Here is a 24206-nt window from a genome sequence, read left to right on the forward strand (position 1 = left end):
TGGAGATTAGACTGTTTGCAATTACTATTAGTTTTGCGTATTTGCACGGATTATCCAGCGCCCGGCCGTTATCGAGAGTAATCACGAGACGTTCTCTGCGCAAATCGTTCGATCGCAAGAAACGCCGTTTCCCGTTACGTAATGCTACGGATAACATTTAGACGGATACGTTAAATTTGTCAAGAAAGAGGAAAGGAATGCGGCGTGTATCAATTCGGCCCGATGGAGTTAAAAGAGTTTTGACATTAATTGTAAATTATTGGGAATTTTTATAGTTGATATATTATCATTTATATCGAAATGCTTGTAATATCTGCCAAATGCTTTGATTTATGTAGCCGCCATCAGCTCAGTCGTATAAGCATAAGCCGTAAGATAATCTTAAACACACGTATAGTTTTCGAATCTTTCACCTTTTTTCACGTAGAATCCACCGCCGTTTTCAACAGTCGAGTTCGTATCTTCCTTTGGCATTGAACGCAGCATTTTTTAATTCTCCTCTCTTATCGACATTGGATGTCATCTTCATGTCGAGCCAAGAATGAATATAAATTCAACGTTATAAATGTGCGCCGTTCGACTTAAGCCTGTCATTGATTATTAATTTTATTAACGTATAATTATATTGATTTTTGCCATATCTCTTACTATTGGAAGAAGGCGGATCTCAGAAATGCCACGTGTGATCTATTAAAGAACTCTCGCAGGTATCGTGTCTTTTATAGAGAACGCGGACTTGATTGACTTGAGTCGTGTCAACGTTATATATATACTCACACAGAGTCGACGCTTGCGTTGGCAAGTCGCCTGCAAGTACTATCTCGGTATCTATTGTCTTCCTCCTCACACCGAGCGATTTAAATTGCAATAATAATTGGACACACGTCATAAAAAGGTGTTCGATTTTGCATCAGAAAATGTTACGTCGGATTTTAAAGCGCTCTCCAGGTAGCAGAAATATGGAAAGACAGGAGGTACCATATATGACCAGGTATGAGACAGACTCGACGCCGACGACTTGCTTTTTGCGAGAGGGATAATTTTTCACGCGTTAAACTCTTTGCTATCGATCGATCCGCTATGGTCAATCAGCCCAGGGTTGTCAGTCCGAGCGGCGCCTCGCTATACGCCGCGCCGGTATGCGTCCGGACGCTGTCACTTTCATTGCTATCCACGTGTCTCCGCGTGACGATAATCGCCCATCGTCTCTCTTCGACAAGTAATCGACGAAAGGCTAATAAAAAGTCCATCGTCGTTACGAGCCTAAGATATTCTCACGGATACACACAGGATCGATCTCACCTCGCGTTAGCATATCGCACGTGTATCACCGCGAGATCACCTTGCTTTCTTTTATTCTCCGTAGCCGGCGGAGATACTGCAGCGGAAACGCAACATTATCTCGGAGCGTGCGTGCGTTACATGCGTGTATAAAAGGCACGTAATAAAATGGAAATCTTGGTAAACACGCGCGCGCGATCAACAATAAGATCGTGATCGAGACAAGGATGGGGAGGAAAAGAGAGAGGCAGGGGAAAAGGCAGTATACGAGATATATATCGAATGGTAATAGAAAACAATCATTGCGACATACCTTTTTATTTGAATTTTATGCGCGATATTATACTTTGCGTACGCAAGTGTTAAATTGCTGTGTGTATGTGCATGCGTGAACGAAAATATCATTCATTTGCATTAAAAATATGCACTCAAGGAAGAAAACATGTTACTTAGCAAACACTAATTTCTTGAATTGTTTAGCGAGCATAGTTTTCAGAACAGAAAACTTCAGTCGAAAGTCGGGCGAAAAATTGTAATTGTAGATATACAGAATCGTAGATTACAGAAAGGTTTTGCTCGAGTGTATGTAAAAATTTTACTGGAGCTAAAAATATATTTTGTATCAGTCCATCAAAATAATTATGTAGGAAGCTCAAACTGGAGAGAATGTCAAAATTTTTTGTAGCATTAGTCAGCATGAGATATAATATCTGACCTGAGGTAGATAGGTATTTTGATATTAGTCGAACAATATTATTATTTTTAGATCTGCATTCACATTTTGAGAAAGACACGTATAGTGGTAACGAACGATAAAGGTGACAGCCGTACAAGTTTCATATGTAGAATTAATGTATACATATTGAATGAAATTATTTTATAATTAGTTGAATAAATTATTTTATAATTATTATAACTATGAAATAATTTATTTAATTGCATATACATTAGTTTGTTCGTCTATATACACTAATTCTAGTTATTAAACTTGTGTAGTTGTTACCGTTATACCTTTCTCCGAGTGTTTATGAAGCAGCTAAATTTCACACTTCAGTAACGTCGTTCTTTCCGTGGCGACTATATAAGCGCAAGTCGATTTCGTAAAATTAAACGACGAGTGTATCTTTGACCGTCTTTATCTTCACAAAATTGCTGCTATTCTCACGGGTCGTCAGTTTTGTCATCGCTATGCTCGACGACGAGCGAGGGTATGCTCGTTTCCCACGCTATTTCGAGATTCGCGCGCGTATTTAAGCCCGATTTCTTGCGAATCTCCTGCTGGTTACGCTACTTATTTCTGCTCTATTAAAACTCGATGAATGACGAGCGGCGAAAATACGCGCGTCGATTGTATTTGAGCTGCGTGTTTAACACGCGTTTCAGCAGTGGACGATAATAATGAAGCCGCGTATCCGCGACGCTGATTGCACTGCTTTATTGACTGCACTCTGTTTCAATGCACGGCAGATTGGATGCAGCATCCCCGCGCTTTTTTTGCCGTATTACAGTATCATGGACACCACCGGGCCTTAATCGTCAAGGATGGTTCGCGTTGCGTCCGGGCCTCGTACGTGTCAGGTACACGCGTACGTGTTTCGTTATACAACTTTTCTCCAGTGAGTCCAGCACGACGACGACGGAGGCGTAGAGGTGAGCCGGTGGCTCGTGGACGAGGACCGTCAGGTGGGGGAACAGAATGCGGAATAGCCTAGAATGTGATGCGAACGTTCTCTCTCTCTCTCTCTCTCTCGCTCCCCCGGCCATCGCGCCATTTTTCTCTCTCTGTTTATCTGTCTGTCGGTCGCCAGCGTACGTGTGCTCTCGCGTGGCTCTCTGGTCAACCTCGGGGAAATATATTATCCGATTGCTGCTTCGGCAACGCGATTATTGTTTCCTGTAAAATTAACGATATGTATTTCAGCTCGTGTTTATCAAGGTCTTCTACGGCGGTATATGGTATATACGCTTTTAGGAACTTGAGCGCGAGATATGTTCGACGAAATCGAGAAAGAGACTTCTAGTACCAGGAATAAAAAAACTGACCTGTTATTATTCCGATTGTCGATTCCTCTCTCTCTTCGCAAGAGATTCGGCGGATTCATCGTTCTTGGAAGCGAAGGTGATTCTTAAGTTATCTTTCGGTCTTATCCCGCGGGAAAACGCATCAACAGGTGGTCCATACGCGTTTATAGGATTCCAACAGAGTAAGGGAGGACAAGGAGCGGTACGATCTTCGAGTGTAACGCGATTAGTCAATGTGCCGTGGGGTAACGTTGGGGCGTGATTTTGCTCCACGGGGGATGCGGTTCTCTCCTTCAACCCTCCATCGTGCTACAAAGAGGGTCCATTCAAAGAAGTTAAGTATCCATAATGCGAACTTGATGGACGCATCGCCCTCACATAAATCATTAGTTTACTAGACAGACACGATATTGAACTCGGTCTTACAAATTGATTACATTTTTTTTCATTATTTTCTCCAGGAGAAATCTAAGCCGTGTAAATATCGATTGAAAAGATATTGGACAAGTAATAGCTATACTCGCGAATAATTTCTAAAAGGAATCTCGTATTTACTTCTCAATTTACAGAGTTATCACAAATATTGGAAATCAGAGAAAAATCAGAGACTTTTGCAAAATTTTCTGAAAAATTTAAATTCTTCGCTTTAAAAAGAAGTTTATAAAATATACATACATAACCTGCACATTGAAATTGCAAATATATATGTATATATATTGCTATATTAAATTAATCTCTCAACACAAAAAAATTTAAAATTTCCAAATCACGACAAAAATTGTTATATTTCAAACTATTATTGAAAGTCGGGGAAAATCATGAAATTCTGTTTGGAAGTCAGGAAAATGTTAGGGAATTTTAGGATAAGCAATTTGTAACAACCCGACTTAAACTTTCTCTTTCTAATAAATCTGTAGGTATTTCAATTTTCTCCTAAATAATCTATACTTTAATTTTCTATTATATTATATCAACGATCCGCGTATATTTATAGCCGGTTTCGGGAAACGACGTTAGCCTGTAGCGATTGCATAACGATCTCACAATGCAGGGGGTTCAGGCGTTAAACCTCCACCGGGACCAGATTCGTGGGCATTATTTCATCGGGCCAGTTAAGGGCTAATAAATTTCCCATCGCGCTGAGACGAAAGCATAGTTACGCACGGTGACAATAGGCATTATGAAGCTTTGGCCCGCGATCCACGACGCGTTTTGGAGGATGAATGAATGCCCCGCGTACAAACTTGGCCCGTGGTTTTTCGAATGGGTGGCTAATGGCGGGGCGGCGACGATGGCGAGATGGCGGGACGTTGGGGCGATCCCACTGTCGGGACATAAAATTAGTGGTCACAAATCAACTACAATACGACCACCGTTGATCGCGTTGGTCCCGGTTCTGCGCCGCGGTTGGTATCTGGTCCACGACGAAATTCGACTATATACGCGGAGCATGAAGAGGGACCGGGCGTGCACGCGTCCGTCTCCTCTGTGCCTTCGCTGGATTTGGTATACCTTGTCGTGTTCTGACTTTTTTTTTTTTCTCCCAGCAGCCCACCGAGTGTAACTTTCCTTTTCTCCTCTCTCGGGGCCGTTCTCGTGCAAAAATCACGTAGTCCGAGGTAGACCCTTGAACGCGTCCGTCCGTCCACGTGCAGAATCGCAATCACGTATACGAGCTCACCTCGTGCGATTCGGTACACCTTTCTCGGACGCCTCCGACGTCAATTAGGTACAAAGCATCGGGCGATAAAAAGAAATGTAGATATAGTATGATGCGATACGACACGGTGCATAACAGTGCCAATGGAATCATGATTAAAATATAATACACTTAACCCTCTACTACGCAGCTACGAAAACTTGTACACTCAAATTCTAAAGCGTCCTGTTTGAAATACTGAATGGAGAAGTGAATACCTGAAATATATATTTATATCAGACTAGAGATTCGGATCGAGATTAAAATTATTCAATCAGAAAAAAGAAAATCAATTTCAAGTTCAATAAATTTTATTTTCTGACGATCAAATTCAATTTCAATCTCAATCTCCAGTCCGGTACGGGCTTTATAACGATTGATAAAGAAAGATTTAAAGTTTCTTTACACTAAAAAAATTACTAAATCTTATTAGTACACATATTTTTTTAAATAGTAAGTAAACATTTATATGCTTACAATAAATATTTTCTCAATAAAACATGATCATTAAATTAAAATGATCAAATAAATATATGTTTATATTCAATAAATATTTATTTAGAACTATTCAAACAAATATTCATTAAAATTGAGTTTTTTTATACCTTTAATTTTCTGTATTTACAATTTAAAACTTTATCATATTATTAATCGTACTGATTGTAAACAAATTTTTGAGTCCATTGCTGTAGTCGAGAATTAACAATAAAAGATACACGAGAAAATAGTACGTTCGGGAGGCTATCTAATTTTAAATGGCCTATGAGACGATGACCATAAAACATCATGATACCCTCACACATCACGGCAGTCTCAAGTACATCGCGAGCCGTAGCGAAATTCTGCCGATGTAATCTTAATGGTGCGGTTAATATTCGTGTAATAGCAAGCGACAGTGTACGCATCATTGCACATACATTCGTATGACTTCAGCGAACGCGCAAGCGATGACACTGCTGTGTCTATATAGATACATAGTTAGACTGGAATAGATAAGACTAAGAATCCCCTCGTTTGCGGAAAACTCACTTTAATATTCTACGAAATTTTAACATACGTAGAAAAATCCCCCGGATTGCAACCTCATAGCGAAAGCAGAATACAATACCCACGCAGACGGCACGCCCGTTACTCGCCTGATGTACCAATGAAAAACAAGACGTAAGTGAATTAACAGGAATCGACAGGTATTCATTCTGCGAAATTAGGTTTCTAATCTTTATATTTCTAATCGTCGATTAGATTCAACATTCCTAGACCTCTCTCTCCGTTTCTTTTTATTAGCGAACATATCAACATCATCAGAATTACGGACTTGGGCAGAAATGTATAGGATTATCACGTCGATATCGATCGAAGAAGAAATTATTCGCGTTGCTTCTTGGGGGACGTAACCTTATTTTAATTTCTATTCGAGAGCAGTAAGTGTAATTAAAATAATGGCCGTGCGACGTATTGAGATGTTAATTGAATGCGTTGTAATCTCTCACGTATCATGCGATGTAGCGAGATGAACGTCATTACTGTCTCTTGCATTACGTACGATAACATCGATCTCTTTCCATTCCAAAATTGATTTTCACTAGATAGCGAACTCTCGTTTCCCTCGCGACAAACTTTTCGAGGCATTCATGTTCCATGTATAGATAGAATTATAACATAATTTATTTGAAAATTCAACTAAAAAAAACGTACGAAATCCCTAATCGAGCCAACTTATGATATCGGAACTGCAAATATCTATATTTTAATTAATAATTATATAATGTTCAAACTTGTTCTTTTTAATTTCATTTAATTTAGAGAAGACGCTTTGAATCAACGAATTTATTTGAAATGTCCATATAATAGAACTGTTTCGGAGTATCGAAACCTAACATCGTGATACATATCTCGATATATGCGCGTACCAGTCGGATTTGGCAGTACTAGCAAGGAGATCGACGGTTCTATCGAAGGGCAGCTCTCTTATATATACTTAGGTATTAACGTTCCCCGCTGAGGCTGAGGTTCCTCCTGTTCGTCCCGATAGGAGATCGGGACAACGCTCGCAGTGGCGTCGATCTCTCTTTCGGCTTTTCTTTTTCTCACTCAAATCGAATCGATACTCGCCTCGACATTCGCATTTCCATAACCGTCGATCTTTTCGACGCCTCTGCGAGAGAACCGCGCGCGCAGGTTCCTTCGGTGACTCCCGTTCGTCTCTTCGTGATAAATACGAACCGGCTGATTGGACCGGCTTACCGTTCCCCGTCTAATCCGTCGCCTATCTTCCCGTCCATCCGTCCTCCATAATTGTCTTATTGTATTCCTATAAGCTCTTAGGACCGCGGAGTAGAGACGGATGTTCGATGAACCAAATCAATTTCCCTTCACGCGTCGTGAAAAGAAGCCTGATGGAGAACGCGGTGTGTGGCCGTCTTTAAGCGCACGTGCCGAATTACCGTCTTTAATACATCGATATATTAAAAAATATGAAGGTGTAACATTTATAGATATACTTATACATATGTATATCTTTTCGATAATTTAGCTATTTTTCTACCTTGCTAGTCTATTCAAATTTATTATACAATAACGATTACGTCATTTGGATCAATATATGATTAAAAGAGGCTCAAAAAATACTAAATTCACAAAAGATAAGTCTTACAAAAATAGATGTAAACAGACTAAATAGGGTTAAATAAAATTATTCAAATAAACGTAGACCCTCAAACTTGAATTAGGCTATTTCTTTACCGACTGCGTGAAAAATGTCTTCGCTTTAGTGTATATTTAGATAAAAAAAAAATCTAAATTCGTGCCGGTTTAGATAAAATTCTAACAGTTTCAGTTAATTGCCGGTAGCGTCGCGAGGAGATCCGCGGCGAATCAGCGTGAAGCGAGAGAGAAGGTTGTCCGAATCGGCGCTCTTGATGGTTCCTAATGAGCATACGGTAATTCTATTAGGATTAGCCTCGTCCTGGCTGGAATGTTCGGGCAAGTGCGTGGGCGTAGATCGGCCAGGGAGGGAATAACGATTCCTCGAGTCGAGAGTTAGCCGACGCACGTACAGTGCGTATAACCGTGTGCGTATACGCGTGCACGCACGCACGCAGACGCGGGAGAGCCGTATTATACGGCACGAATGCCGAAGAAGCACGAAACGAAAACTCGGCTCCTCCACTCAGCGGTGAACATGTTTCCTGATGGGGTCATCAGCGCGAATTAACATACTGGGTGGACTCGTACGACACGCACACGTGTACTCACGGACGGGACCGACGTTTCCATCTGACTCACTGCTCTTTCCTCCTCTCTCTCTCTCTCTCTCTCTCTTTATCTCATCACGTCTTCTTTCTTGATTCTTGGAGCGTCTCTTCTTCTCTTTCTTCCTCAGAATCGGTTGAACCGACGAACCAAACAACGGCCAAAATTTGCACGAGCCTCAAATTATCTCGTTGTCGACTTCCGATATTCTCTTCAGATTAGCTTTCAGCGACGACACGTATTGCGACGGAACGGCTATGTTTTCATTCAGAATTGGAAAGAGTGTGAGTTTCTCATATTTACATTTGTATGTCTTATCGCGAGAAAACTTATAACGGTACGGTATACATTTTCCCTCCCTCGAGCATGGATGGATGTTGGACTGACTCATCGTGGTTCGGTTCAACAGGAAACTCTTGTTCGCCGAAGTCGTAGGAAATCGACAAATAAAAGCGTTTCAAGTTTGAACAGCGATCGGTCAAACGACGACGAGTCGTGTGCAAGCCATTTCCGCGATTGTTGACTCACGAAACTTTCCTCAAGGGGCAACGAGGATGAGACATGATGCAAAGTAAAACGTTGGACGCGATTGCGGTGTTCGGGGGAACGATTGAGGATTAGAAACGAGATCTCTCTCGTTAACGAGGAACAATTGATAAACGGATTTTTCGTTCCTACTCTTTGTGGTCCTGCATTCGATCGATTTCATTGATCCATTCTCGCTACATACGTGGCCTCGCTACAAATTTTCTGAAAAAGTATGTCAGCTGGCTACAGAATCGGTTTTTGCGATCTCGAGTCCAGAATTGCGCGCGACTATCACTTTCGACGAAGGTACCAACTGTTCCAACCGGTTTATCTTACTGACATCGGATTGACTTAGTGTACGAGTGCATCGTATCTATACAAGTACTAAATGGGTTTGATGAATTCTCTCTGATTGATACCAATTATTATCTCCGCGGGAAAAGGAATCGATTAATTGCCATCATCATTGAAAATCGCATGCGTTTATCTGACAAAATTTTTCCTGTAACAGATATTTAAACAAGTTTATTTGCATATTTATTCTTTCTTATCGTTTATATAACCGGCAGTAGAACGAATTAATGTAAAATTGCATTTATATATCGAAATAATATAAAACATACAGGATAAAACGTGACAGGATTAATAATGTACTCTAATTGATTAGTTTACATGCCGTTGGAAAATGACATTTTATATTAATAGAAATTAATTAGAATTAGTTGCAAGAAATAGACAAATATAATATTTATATTTACATAGAAAAGACGACCCTCTGTACGTCTCACGTTAACGCGTAACTCGAACTTCTCGAGTAGCGGAATGGCGGAGGAAATCGATCTAAAGGCTTCACGGATAATTACGTCCTCCCAGGACCATGTCCTCCCGTGATGTCACCGTGATCTCGCATCCCGCCGCCCCGGCCATTTATTCCGGCCGGGACACTGCCGCTACAGGCGAGATGTCAGTGGATCAGGATTATTTGGGTGCGCGCGGAGCGAGTAGATTAGAATGCGCCGAGAAAACGGACCGAGCCGAGCGCAGAGGAGGAGGAGGAGGAGAAGAAGGTGTACGACGAAATCTCGATTCCCCCAAGAAGTTTCTCTCCCTCTCTCTTTTTCGTATTCCGCGTCTCCTCGCAAGTTGGGTCCAACGAGGGAACTGATTTATAACGACCATTCGTTCTAATCGTCCTGTGCATCTTGCGTAGCCCGTCTTCTACCGGAGCACCATCCTCCACCGTATACGGAGCGGCCCCAAGATGACCGAGTGTCCTCTTGGAATCAGTTTTCTTTTTGTTTTTGTCTAAATAAACATATCAAGGAATTTATATAGTTCCCGAGTGGGTAATTAACGATTAAAGATACAAGGCATCGGAAGAGGAAATGGAAACGATAAAAGATAATAGCGCTGTCTTTCAGATACATGTATTTAGTGCATATAGTTATTCATTTCATTGTAAGCTGTTTTAACTCATCTGTCAACGTATAACTTTGTTTCAGTACCACGTGTTTCACAAAGTTCCCACTGAAGATGTAAAAGTATAATACAAAAAATGAAATAAAGTCTATTAAAGAACGGAGGACTTTTGAGACGTCATAACGAAATTTATACAAGAACGTAAAAATGTTTTACTATTTAAAGTTCGATATTTGTACTCTCGAGTATCCATACCCTGGTAGAAGTAGGATCCTATTAACATCTTTTTTAGATAAGTTACTTGTACTATTCTGACAAAATGAGGATTACGCATCGTCATCATTATAGCAGTGCTTGTACAACATGTATTTATATTTAGGGGCAAAGTCTTCTATCCTTAATGGAATTGGAGATCTCGAGCCCGTTAGGAAATTGAAGTTGAGATGTGGTTACATGTACGGTACACATAATGCGCAAAACGTTGCAACCGGTATAAGGTAAATCATAAGTCTGAAAGGTGACTCGGTCCATCCGGCCGTGAAATTATTTATTCCGTATAAATGCGATCCGAGGCTCGTGTACACGACTCGCGCGTGTATCCCGTTGGGGGGCGTAGGGCGCGTAGAGAGTAACTAAATCAACGTCATCGGTAAGTTTAATTACGGCAGCGCGCAGCAACAAAAGAAATCGGCGCCGCGCCGTATGGCTCTCGGGTGGTCCTCGTAATCGAGCGGAAAAGAGACGCGAGACTAGACAATCCATTTTGTGAATTTGTACAAATATAATAAATCTCTCTCTTCCGTCTCTCGTTTTCTGAAAAGAACGCTGCTACGTCAAAAGATCAAGAGAGATAACAGAACGTTCGGTTACGTTTAAAATGTTATAAATAAGAAGTCCCAATCAAGACGTTGTAAAAACACAAAAAGCGCTAATCACCGATAGATGCAAATGCATGAATAAAAACTTACTTTATTACAATAATTATGAAATCACTATCGTGTCAGGACGATCAAGCGATACTTGTACGACTAAATTATTAATACCTGTCACAATCACAGTCAGCAGAAAAAAATCCGCGCTTGCGAGCAAATGCCTGAAATTACAAGTCAATAATATGCAGCAAAAAGGCATAAAATTTTTTATGCCTTCATATAAAGTCACGTACTTTTTGCTTCTCACGCTTTGTTTAAAATAAAATCATTTATCTTGTTCACACACACATTATTCTTTATTACTATACGCGTCGTATTCTCCGTATCTTTATTTTTTTATGATTCTCTCATTTTTTTCTTCACTATATTTACTTTATTTTTTTTTACTACTGATCATTTTCATATCAGAAATGTATCATTAACGCTTATAATACTCTTTTTTTTAGTAACTCTGCGCTGTTATCATTAAAATAGTTGATGCTTCTTTGAAACAAATACTCAGTCTCTGCTAAAAGCGTTCGCTCCACTTTTATTCGCGTGACCTATTAGCGCCTGCTACGCGAAGCTTTTACGCGAATGCCACGTGCAGCGGTGAGCTTTCAACAACGAAAGAGCGAGACGAAGGAGCATGACAGGATTAATGGTGGAACAAAGAGAGAAAGAGAGAGAAACGTTTAGTTGGATACCGGAGGGAGAGCCTACGACTAGTTTGCACCTAGAACGAACAGCCGGCGGCACGCGAGGTCGGCACACGAGAGCTACGAAGAAAGAGAACGAGGGAGAGAGAGAAAGAGGGCTGCAGCCCATCAGCCCGTTTAATTAATTAAAAGTGCATTAACGGGGGGTCATTGGCGACGAGGGGTTCTCTCTCTCTCTCTCTCTCTCTCTCTCTCTCTCTTTCTCTCTCCGTGGCGTTAGATACGCATGTAACGATCCTCTGAACCGGAACAACCGCGCTATTACTTTCGTCAACACGACGATGCTCCCCGGCCCTTTTCTTGTAGACCTTATTCCTTCCCAGCATAGCTTTTCCGAGTTCCCCGCAGTCAAGGACTGCAAGTGACCACGTTTCCCCGACTCCAAAATTGACTTGCATCATCTGAGTGTATACGTTTCTCAGTTTCGTATAGCTCAGATTTTCCACAAAAAAAAAACACACTCTTGAATATGGCATGTATTTTTGAAAATATATCGTATTTAAAACATTGCTTATTTTGTAATGATTTAAAAATATCTTTTTCTTGGGGGGTGTGCGAATATTTTCTTTACAGTATAAAAAATGCGTGATATATATGTAATTATTTTCTTTTTTTAAAACCTGATGTCGCGTAGACGCAGACGTTTCGATGCAAATGTATACACTCGTTATCTGACTTAACAATTCACTGTAATATTTTGCTTATGACAGATTACGTATTGTATGCAATTTTATTCGCCCGCTCGTACGTGTCCCCTTAGATAAATTAGAGGGGTGAAAAGAAATTTCGAGATTACGTCCGCCTGGCCTCGTTCGGCGACGTTATCGGAATCACGCGCAGATAGAATCGGTATACCAGGTGCAAATTACTAGGGAGATGCCCAGGTAGCACGGAAGTTTGACGCGCGCGCATGCTACCAGCTGACTCTCGAGTCCGCGAGGAACGTTAGCGTAGCGTAGCGTGTAATCACGTTAATGCGCCACAACATCGTGAACGAGCCGGCCGAGGAGTGATCCCGTGGTTTCGCCAAAGGGATCATCCCGCGAGTCAGCGGCTCTCGAGCGAGTGACTCACGCCCGCCGTCGCTTGCGTAACAAACCATGGAGAGTCGATAACGATAATCTTTGGCGAGCATTCCCTGTCGCCGTCGCGTCGCGGCGAGACGGAAGGAGGAAGCGATGACGAATCATCAATGACCGTGGCGAGATCCGAATCAGATTTATATTTACCGATCGGCGTATAGTAAACATTAGGAATTTTTTTTTCTTCTTTTACTGGCGAAAAGGAGAACCTTCGAATGAATTTATCTGAATCATGATTAGGGACAAATTGAACGTAAACGAGCGAAGGTAGAACGTATAGTAAAGAGCTATTAGTCTTTTTTTTTCTCTAGAAATTCGTGTCATTAATATGAATCAACGATAAGAAAGTATGGTTAACTGAAAGTATCGACTCAATGATGAAAATGATCAACGGTTTCGCTGTGTTAATCGCCGTTTGTCGTTGCACCTGGATTTATGCATCCCAGAGAATGTGCGCGCGGTCGCGTGGTAATATATGACCTGAGGTGTCCTAATGAGGGGAGTGGATCCGCAGGATGTGCGGATCGCGTGAGACGGAGCGTCTAACAATGCGAGAGATCGATGATGAAGCGTGCCGTGCCGTGATGAAGCGAAGAAACGAGAATAGTTGGCATAGCGTCCGGTCGGCCATAGTCGACGAAGAGAAAGAATCGAATATTCGATTAAAAAATGTGTTCTTCGTAATCGATGATTCGTTGAAGAACGTCCAAACTAACTGATTAATCTTCTGACAGCAGAGGTCCATTTTTCAAATCTTATAGCTTTTCTTTGAATAAGATTTGCTAATATTCATTGTTTTTTGTCGTTATTCTTCGCTTTAAAATATAACACACACTGTTTCCTATAAAGGTTAATTCTTGAATCGTTTTTGACTCGTGTAGACAGAGCTCATATGAATTTGAAATCAAAAGTATTAGGTGTACAAATTAATTCGGTCCGTTTTTTGTGTTCAAATATGCATTTATTTCAAAACAAAATGAATGAATTATTAGAGATTAATTAAAGTATTGTTAAAGATTAATTACAGATTAATTAAAGTATTGTCCATCGCTGCGGCTACTACTTTTTCCCATCTCTCATGCAATTTTCGAATTCCATCTCGAAAAAATGACTCGTTTTGGAGGCGATCACCTTTTAGAAAACGGGCTGAACTGTAATTTGTACTCCCAATACGTATTATGAAATTATTTAGTACGAATTAGAGTGGAAATTATTTTACAGGGAAATTATTCAATTATTCTCTAGATCTCTATTCTATTATCTAAAGAAAACAAAATATATAATATATATTCCGAACAGAGTTTAATAAAACCTAAAGGGCTTTAATGAGGATGATTAATCTATGTCATGTCGCGGACCTTTGAGTTATTCTATTAACACCGTACGATCGACTCGTAAATGATCGTAGACAAACAACGATAAACCGTATCGCGGAGTTATCGCATGTGCCGGGCAAGAGGGCGAAAAGGGGCCCGCGTGGGGTCCACGGACGCCACGTGCTAAGGTAACATGAGCGTGCTTGTCAAACTTCGCTTCGTGAACGGCGTAGGGATGGTGCGTGCGCGCACGTGCGTTTTAATACGTCGTAATGTGTTGCATGTCCACATTCATTAAGTAATTTTCCGGCCGAGAAGTCAGCGGTCTACCCGCGAGTCACAATTATGGACGGGCAAACAGACGTGTCGATCGCTCCACGAATTTTGTGACAGCTCAGGAGACTCGATCTTATCAATCGAACGTCTCTGAAACGCTCGAGAGATAAAACGAGCAAACTGTACACCGTTATATATATAGAAGCTAGAACTTGTTTGAGAGAATAATTTACGCTGCGTGTTACATTTGTCTTTCGTTTATTTGAGACGTGTACTTTTGCATATTTATACATTTATTTATATGTATATTTATGTATATATAATATATTCATATGCGTTGAAATATAGGAAAATATATTTAATTAAATAATAAAAATCCTATATTCAGTCAAAGCGCCGCATTTTATTTTTAATATTTCTATGTTATATATTTGATTCTGCAAACCGCGCGCTGAAAGTTTTCATTAAACGCAATTATGAGCAGAAGCAGAGCAGTGACAAGCAATTTAATAATTTTTAGTTAATAAGCATCTTTATAAGAATATTAATAATCTCATGTTAATAAGAATCTTAAATCTACGAATAATTTATTACGAAGAATAGAAAACGTAGAGAAATATATTGGAGGAATATATTCGATATGTCTCTTATCGAAGTACAGAGAAGTCCCGCGAAATTTGTCGGATTATTACACGGCACGGTGCAACAGAACGTGCGGCAAAAGCCCGAGGTATAAATTTCCGTGTGCCGAGTAATTAGTCGCGGAACGCGATAACTTGGAGATATCTCGGAATCGCGATCTCGCCACGCACGTAGAATTCGCGCGCGTTTCCGCGCGGCGTGCACTCGCGACGATGTTGGGTGACTTCGGTGCGATGCCGGAGCCGCTGGTGCACGTATCACTCTCGTGTCGAGCAGAACGACGACGAGGGGGAATCGAGTTCCGAGATCAAGTCACGCGTAGTCTAAAAGAAAGTCGTTTAAAGGTCAGCGGTAACAGCAGCAGCAGCAGCGACGGCGGTGGTGGCGGCAGCAGCAGCAGCAACAGCGTGGCTCGACTTGCATCACAAATGCCAATCTACTTACGAAATGTATACAGAGAACAATGATACTCTCCTTGCCTACCAGCGCCGTCGCCGCCATTTGCCTCTTCATCCTAATCGCCGCGCCATCCTTTTAAAGGTACTTGCGCAACGATACCGCGGAGAATCGATTTTCTCCCCATTCAACCCCCTGTCCTTTTAGCCGATAGGCTAAAACCCGTCGCTTCCGGCGGGGGTTGCCAGCAGATTGGCCGAAATATCGCTTTCGGCGATAGCGATAGCGATTTGCTTATCGTTATATATATAGCGAAAGGGTGGTTAAATTCGGTTTCCCTTTCGCTACAACGAAGCTGAAACCTCTCTAGCGAGTTATACATATACCGCGAGAGAGAGAGAATCGTGATCGTGCGATCAGCCGCGTTGATCTCGATTGGATCTCGATCGCGCGCGATTACTCTCACGCGCGGCAGAGAAAAGCGTGTGTTACATAGATCTCGCGCGATACATCTCGCTTTCCGCCTGAAAGATTTCGCGAATATCGCGCATCGCAATACGGGCGACGGCGCGACGTATCTCCGGCGTCATCTTATTCATATCCGCGAAATAATGCTGAATAATTTTGCCATAAATACGGCGCGTCCGCGTGGGCGTAAAGTAACGATAATGCAAGTAAATAATGGACGCGAGAGTTTTATTACCTAGGCGGCTGAATGGACGGAGAGATAGAATCTACGTGTCCGCGCCGCGCTGCGCCGCGCCGCGCCGCGGACCGCGCCACGGATGTACAGCGCAGCCTCCTCGAGGGGGATCGGAGGATGCGAGGGACCTCCGTTTCGTGCCACGTCTCTACCCCCGCGACGCGATGCGACGCGACGCGACCCGCAGTCGCCCGGAGCCTGGATCCGAGCTCCTCCTTCGTCTCTTTTTCGTTCTGCCTGATGTTGATGCCGTTCCTTCGGTCAACTAACGAGAGTCTCAGCTCGTTCAGCGTTATCTTGGCGAAATTCTAATAGGGAATTCGGTCGGAGCGCACTTGTGCATATTAAAGCCGTTGTATACTGATTTAATCTAAGTGTAAAAAATTATTTTTTTTTTAACTATAAAATACATTTTTACTTTATTTATACTTAACAGCACATCAGAATGTATTGGGGATACAAGAACGCGTATCTTATCGGTGGCAATTTGTGTACGTCAATTTTAATATGCACCCCGATGTGCGTGCTTCACACAAATGAAATTTATTGTAAATTTATTGTAAAGCTCTACCGTGAAAGAAAAAGAAATTAAGACAGTACTCTCATCAAAGGAGCTGACGAGCGCAAAACGATCTCAGGTGAATATACGTTAATCTTCTAATATTCTAGTAACAAGCGATAGAAGTTGGTACGCTATTTTATGATTGTATCAATTAAATTATAACAGATTATATACGATTGGATGGAATAATAAAAATTTATTACACTCGTGTCCTGCACATTTCTTCTCTCCAAAAAATTAGATACACCGAGTAATTATAGTTTAACATTTATATTAGGATACAACCTCATAAATACTCGTGAAGATGTAAAAATCATTGACTGCGTCTTTCTGCAATTCTTAAAATTAGAAAATGATGAGTAAGTTGAATCGAGATTGAAGTTAATCTACATTGTTACAGAAACGAGCATAAGTATCGTGAAAATGATCGTCTACGAAGAATTCATAGGCTCCGTATTACGAAAGCGATCACTGTGGTTACCTCGAAGTCGCGTTACCCCCGCGTCCGCGCATTGTTATCGAGGTCGGAACGCTTCGACGAGCAGAAAAATATGGACGTATCCGCGGGTACAGTCATACCTACTCGCGGGAACTTATAACCGTCCGAGCGGATAGCGTGATCGCGATCGCGATATGGAACGCGAAGTCGCGACATATCGCGATGATAAGCGTTTCGGCGAGAATCGCGCGCGTGGACAATTCGGGGCGGCTTCATGGCTGACATTTTCCTGGGCGTTTATCGTGATAATACGGCTTTAGGTCAGAGGGTGTGGCCTCCCCAGATTGATTCGGCGAGCTGTGCCTGCTTCTGCGCGCTGCGTTTTCTCATTGCGAGCAATATGGCGTCGTCGTGTCGTTTCGATTCCTCTATTTCATCTTGGCCGCATTATACGTTTATCGCGGTTGCTATATCGAGGAATTTAGTCGGCGATTCGCTCCCGATAATTATGAAGTACGAGGAGCCGGCTTGGTCACGCGAGTTATCGGAAGCGCCATATCGAAGGCGCTCAAGCCACATTACGTAAACTGATAAACGACTATATCTAATTAAATTTCTAATTTCTGTTGTTTTATTTTAAAATAAACGAAGGTAGGGAAAGTGTTTTGCTTCGTGGCACGCGGATATATCTTCCACAGAGATATCTCGTATCGTAGTGAAAAAAATACTTATACGAATGATTATCATCTTGATACAATATTGTATCTAAACACGATGGCGCTCTTTCTCTCTTGTTTTCTCCGATCGTGCGCTCTTCCTCGACTTTTCTCGCTTCTCGCGATTTTCCACGTTCTCTCGCGAACCTATTAATACAGCACCAGCAACCTGCAGAGTCGAAGCGAGAAACGTTCTTGCACTCCGGAATCATTCGCTGCATGCTAATCGATTTGTAGGAGAATGGATCTTGTGTTCACCAGAATAAGACAAACTGGATTTATTGACTCGCTACGTAGCCGGGGGAAAAAAATCATTCCTTTTCCGAGGACGATTACGACCGTCCGCGCTGGTCGTCATCGTCGTTGCGCTATTGGTGTGTGCGATCGACAAACCAGCTTGTGATCAACTGGAATAATCAAGCGGGGAGATATTAGCGTATAGCGTGCGCTCGCGCGCCTTCGTGGACGCGCGCGTGGGTGTGCACGCGCACGCACGCATATATGCGCACGCATACGCGCGTACATCCGCCGCTATACATAATGACGACGCAGTATCGGCGCGGCGTGGGTGTTCGTTCTCGCTCCGACAGATTCGAAAACGCATTATTAACACCGGCGACCCTGGCTCTATGATTACGCGCATTAATAGCCGGATGGACGAACTTTGCTCGCGCTCCGCACTATCATTATCATCGCAACGCGAGAAAGAGACGGATGACGAGAGACCGTAGGAAAAAGAGGGGCTGGTCCCACCGCGACGGGCCTCGATGAATCGAGAGAGAAAATTACGAAATGTTATTCTTTCGTTCTCGAACGCATTTGTCTCGAGAGCGGCTGTATCTTTTTCGTGTACAATCAATCTCGAATACGTTTCATTAGATTTACATACACCGAGTATATTAAGCCAGGAAGATCGAACACTGTTTTTATGTAAGGGATGCGAACGAATCCATAAGCTATCAATTGTTCATATCAGAGGGGCTCTTATATTCTATAGTCTGTAATTATTAACGAGACAGTATCGTTATATATTGTTGTCGCGCAATTTTTTATCGTGTACAATGTAATACCTGTGCAATGATAACGATACTGTCGTTACAGAACAGAGTTACTGAATTTAACCAGAGAAAACCAATCAAGAGAGTTTGATAAACTTCATTTGCTTTGATTGGACAGATTCAGTCTCAGTCTCAAGCCTGATATATACGGACGTTACAAATCACATTTGACGTTTCGTCTATACTTTTTTTTGGATCGCATTCTCAAATCATTATAATTTTTGTGAATTCAAACTTGAATAGCAGAATCACGAAAAAGATCTCCGTTTATTCTTTTATTATGTTTTATAAAGGATTTTTTTCTTTACATAGATGACGATCAGTTTCCGAGGCTTTGCCTCCGTTGTTTTCTATCCGCGAAAATAGATTATCTGATTCATAATTTTTCTTTTTATGAAAGCGAAAACTTTGCGATCAAGGCAATATCGTTCAACACGACGCGTACACTATGATTTAAGCATACGGATTTTTAAGTATAATGTTTCGCGCACATATCGTACCTTGCTTGCGCACACGAGCTCCTTTTCAAATTGCATATCAGGTACGATCGAATGTCGCGAGTGTACCAATCTTCCGACGATGAATTATTCATTGTGTAAATAATTCATAAATCATTGCGAGCTGCACAAGCCGCGCGAGCAGCAAAACCCGATCGAAAGCTCGAAAGCTCGCCGTGTAATATTTTTCAACAAATCTATAAGTGTTTCTTTGCAATATGGATTGCCTACTGAAACATCTCGTTCACTTTTTATAATTTTAATTTTGAACAAAGAGACTTATTTAACCATTTTGTAAGTTGAAATCACATAAAGATCGGACCACAATGGGTGCTTTCCATTTAATGGTACACATCAAGGTGGTACATTCTGTCTTTCTTAACATTCGGTGAGTGTAACAAAGATATAGAACGTCGCTTGTGTCTATTTGTGTCATCAAACATTGGAAAGAACCCTCTCTTTTCGATCCCTTTTCCACAGGTACGATTCCATGGCTTCGGCCACGAATTAGGATACCAGCGGAAGCGTTAAAGTCGTAAAGATCGAAACGATGTCGTAACTGTCTCCCAGCTTCGCTTTTGATACCCACACGCATTTCCGGCGCGAGAACAGTATCGACGGCTGAACATCGCCGGCGACGAGTGATGCGTCGATCCAAGGGACCCTTGTATTGTAGAAATCCTCCGAATGTAATGCACCAAACGCGCTGTAGCGCGAGAGGTGGCACTCGTCGTCTCTCAACGTGACGAGAGAGGAATAGAGAGGAAGAGCGAGCGAGGGCGGCGTTGCTCGTGTACAAATCATGCAAAGGATGACGCGGCATCCCGCTTTCCGTCGCTCCTCCTCGCGCGTGCTGGACGTCGTAGGGCGAGACAGCGTTGTTGCATGTTGACGACGCTCGACCCGCGGACCTTCGCCGCGCGTATCACCATATCGCAAGTCATTCGCCCTCAGTTCTCTTCTCGGCAGATGCCCCCTTAAATGTTATTAGAGTGGCCATAGAGGGACTGTAGTCAATTATTGTTAATAGAAAAGCTAGCTTTACACGTTTATGTGTTTGGAAACATTTCCTCCAAGAATTATCGCTTGACAGTTTTTCATCTTTTGTATGTCTATTGCTATTATTAGCACTAAAAAATTGATGCTTTGATAAACGTAGATAATAATTATTTTAAATATTATATTAAACAGTAACATCGACTATATATGTATATATATTTAATTCAGAAGTGATATACAATGAAAAAATTGAGTTTATTGGAAAATATGGGAGAAAATATGTTTCGATTTAAAGAAATTATTAACTAATTAAATAATACCAACAAATTTCTAAGAGAATGTACTCTTAGAAATATGATTAAATTTTCGTCATTTTGGTTTTACAACCCTTCAAAATAACCTTTCTTTTATTTGATATTCTATAAATCTATAAAGTTATAACAATTTAAAATAATTCATTAAAAATAACATAACTACAATAATTAAATTCAAAATAAAACAATTTTTGTTTTAAATTTTGATCAAAATTATCTACTCTAAATATTTTTTGTATAAGATTCTTCTTTCTATTTACACAAATGATACAAATATGTCTCTCTCACACACACACATATTCTTGTAAAAAATTTTAACTAAAAAATTACATTTTTTAGTTTAGTCAATTTTGAGATAAGGGAATATTATAATTAGATAATGTGAGAGAATAAAAAAAATCTTTATAATAATTTAAAATTGAGAAATATGAACTAAATAAGGGAATTATATTTCTTCGTGTTCTCAGCAGACGTCGGACCTGGACACTTTGCTGTGCAGGCAGGATCTCGATCGTCTACAGAGGCTGGACGAGGATGAATCGGACGCGAGAGACGCGCGGGAACCGTCCGTGCACATGGAGGACTTCTTCGAGGTCGGCGGACCTACGGCGGTGTGCCGACCACCGCAGGCCAGTTTCGTTTCGTCCAGGAGTCAGCCGGCAGGAGCCGGTCAGGACGACGATGTCTTCCTCAGGCCGCCGCTCTGGGAGGATATCACGTCGAGTATCCAAAAGTTGGATCCGGAAAACGCGGACATGTTGGGCTCGCAGTCTCACATTAAAATGGAGACTGACGATGTGACACCGCCGCCAGTTCTCTCCCCGGTGGAGATCAAGACGGAACCGTTACCGCCACCGCCGACCTTGCATCTCCTCGAGGGACCGGCCACAAACCCCTCGCAGAATCCCTTTCCAAATCCCTCTAGTGTTCAGCACGTCGTACACCATCGGACAACGACGACGACTACGGCGGCGACAACGGCGGCGCTCTTCAAGAGCTTTTCCAACGGCAACAACAATAATAATAATAATAATAACAACAGCAGGACTGTTAATAGTAATAACACGAGCGGGAACAATACCGGTAGCAATAACGATAGCGGTAACGGCGCCAACAGCAACAACAACAGCAACAACGGCGGTAGCAATAGTGATTCGTCAACGAGCAGTCATCATCAGCCGAGCGGCAACGCGACATCGCCGCTCTATGGCCCGATGACGAGGTTGATGTATATTTCGCCGCTGACGCCACCGATCTCCGATCCCAGCTCACCCATCGGCGCCGGTCCACCTAGGCGGACACCGCCACCCCCGTATCCCCAGCCGGGTCCGATCTTGAATCCGGCCCATAGGATCCAACCGTCGTCGATGACGTCCAAGTTCAACAGGCGAAATAACCCGGAGTTGGAAAAGCGCCGGGTTCACCACTGCGACTTCATAGGTGAGTGTATATAGACTTGAATTTTTTAGAGACTTAGGTTCATATTCTGCAACTATCAACACAACAGTGTCAATGTCGTAATTTGAAAGAACTATACATTGGATTATTTACTCTGTCCGTGTATCATTAAATTAAATATTAAACTAAAATATTTAGTCTCTCTGTGAAATTCGATAATAATTTGTGATCGGAGTGTACAATACTTGTTTTATCACTATACATATAAGCAATTCATTTCGGCCTAACTTCTTGTTCTGTCTTGCAGGTTGTACGAAAGTCTACACAAAGAGTTCGCACCTGAAGGCCCATCAGCGGATACACACGGGTGAGTGAAAACGCTGCTGTATTTTGACGTTTCACGTCGTACACGTGGTTGCTACAGTACAAGGGAGAGAACGCTCAAATTAGGGGGAGGGGCTTCCGTGTATTCTCCGGTAATTAGGTATGTAGCTCATCTACGCGAAGCGAGACGAAGAGTTTGAAAGCGCGAGGTCGAGCAGTCGATGTTTGCGCGTGGGTAGGGCGCGGTCCTGAGTCGTCTCTCTCTCTCTCTCTCTCTCCCCCTCTCCCCCTTCCCCTCCTCTCTCTTTCTTCTCTCTATCTGTTCTTTTCCATCTCTCAGTTTCTCCACTGGCATCGCTTGCGCGCGGTGTCGCGCAAAGGCGCTTCTATCATATGTAAACGTAGTAAGGGCCGCATACGAAGCTCTCGTGGTATGCGACTCTCCGCTTAGAGCGAAGCTAGCGACCGACCCACATCTTATCCATGTCCAAGCTTCGCCAACACACGCACACACACACGGACGCGAGTCGCGGCACCAACATCGCCTGCCGCGCGTGTGCTACCTGGACGAACACGCATGCTAGTTCCCACACGCGCGCGCGAAAGAGCGAGAGAGCGTGAGAGCGAGAGAGATAAAGATGGGCGGAGAAAAGGACGAGAAGAGATGTGCTTCCCGCACACGTGCCTACGCGGCAGTCTCTCGCGGAATGCAAGCCGGAGGCATCTTAAGTGCGATGTACCACTTTCGAATTGATACCTCGGTGAGTTTTTGCGGTAAACCCGTGTCATCGTCTGAAACGAATCGGTCGAACGAAATAAAATTTAAAGATTCTAAGAACGTAAGGAGGAAGACGCAAGAAAAAAGACAATCGCGCACGCTAAAATTTTATTCTTTGCTTCACGCGTGTTTGTCTTCTCAAAATGTTTATATAATTAATAAATTATCTTCTAATTAGACTGAAAATGATTTAAACATCACACAATGTGTTACCTAATGTAACCTTATGGATTCATCATAAATCAGATAAATTATGCACGCGACCACTGTGCGCCAGTGATTCCAACTCTCTCCTTCGTATATGTACCCTCCATTGACATTTCAATCGAATGGGCATGTTTTCCTCTGCGGTAGATATACCGTAGCGATACACCAGCTAAATTAATTTACTGGCAGCCACTTTGCCGCGACTTGTACATCTTGTCCGTTGATCAATTCTTACGACATTCCGTCGATCGATTAGAATAGAGAACCGATCGATATGCGAGATTATACGAAGGATATTTCAATTTGTCGCGCGATCTCGAATACAGGCGAGCGAGAGACGGAGGTTCGCCAAGACGGGGAACGCTTCGACGTGGTGGAGAAGCCGAGGGGGGCACGTGGCCCTCGCGCGCGAGTCTGTCGGACGACTCGTGAATGAACCCTCGCTGCATCGCTGCATGTGAATGCAGCCACGAGCCGCGCGTGTTCGACTTCGTTATTAATTCATTAATGTCTAGAAATATTATTATACGAAAATGATCTTTATAATTAATGCGATAATTAGTAGTTGACTCATAGTCGACGCGATAAATACAGATTCAATATCATAATTTATATTAATCGTGACTTATACGTGACTTGTAAGCGATGACGACATAAAAAAATATATA

General features: G+C 42.2%; 1 protein-coding gene across 1 annotated transcript in view; it reads left to right on the forward strand.

The window, feature by feature from the left end:
• The window catches only part of LOC108777878 (Krueppel-like factor 5), a 41356-nt gene that overhangs the window by 13577 nt on the left and 3573 nt on the right, over positions 1-24206 (forward strand). The window contains exons 2-3 of the mRNA XM_018544861.1: positions 21299-22271; positions 22537-22596. Coding sequence (XP_018400363.1) covers positions 21299-22271; positions 22537-22596 — 1033 coding nt within the window. The remainder of the gene's footprint in view (positions 1-21298; positions 22272-22536; positions 22597-24206) is intronic.

The sequence above is a fragment of the Cyphomyrmex costatus genome, unplaced genomic scaffold (genome assembly GCF_001594065.2).
Source record: "Cyphomyrmex costatus isolate MS0001 unplaced genomic scaffold, Ccosl1.0 scaffold474, whole genome shotgun sequence".
Classification (NCBI taxonomy): domain Eukaryota; kingdom Metazoa; phylum Arthropoda; class Insecta; order Hymenoptera; family Formicidae; genus Cyphomyrmex; species Cyphomyrmex costatus.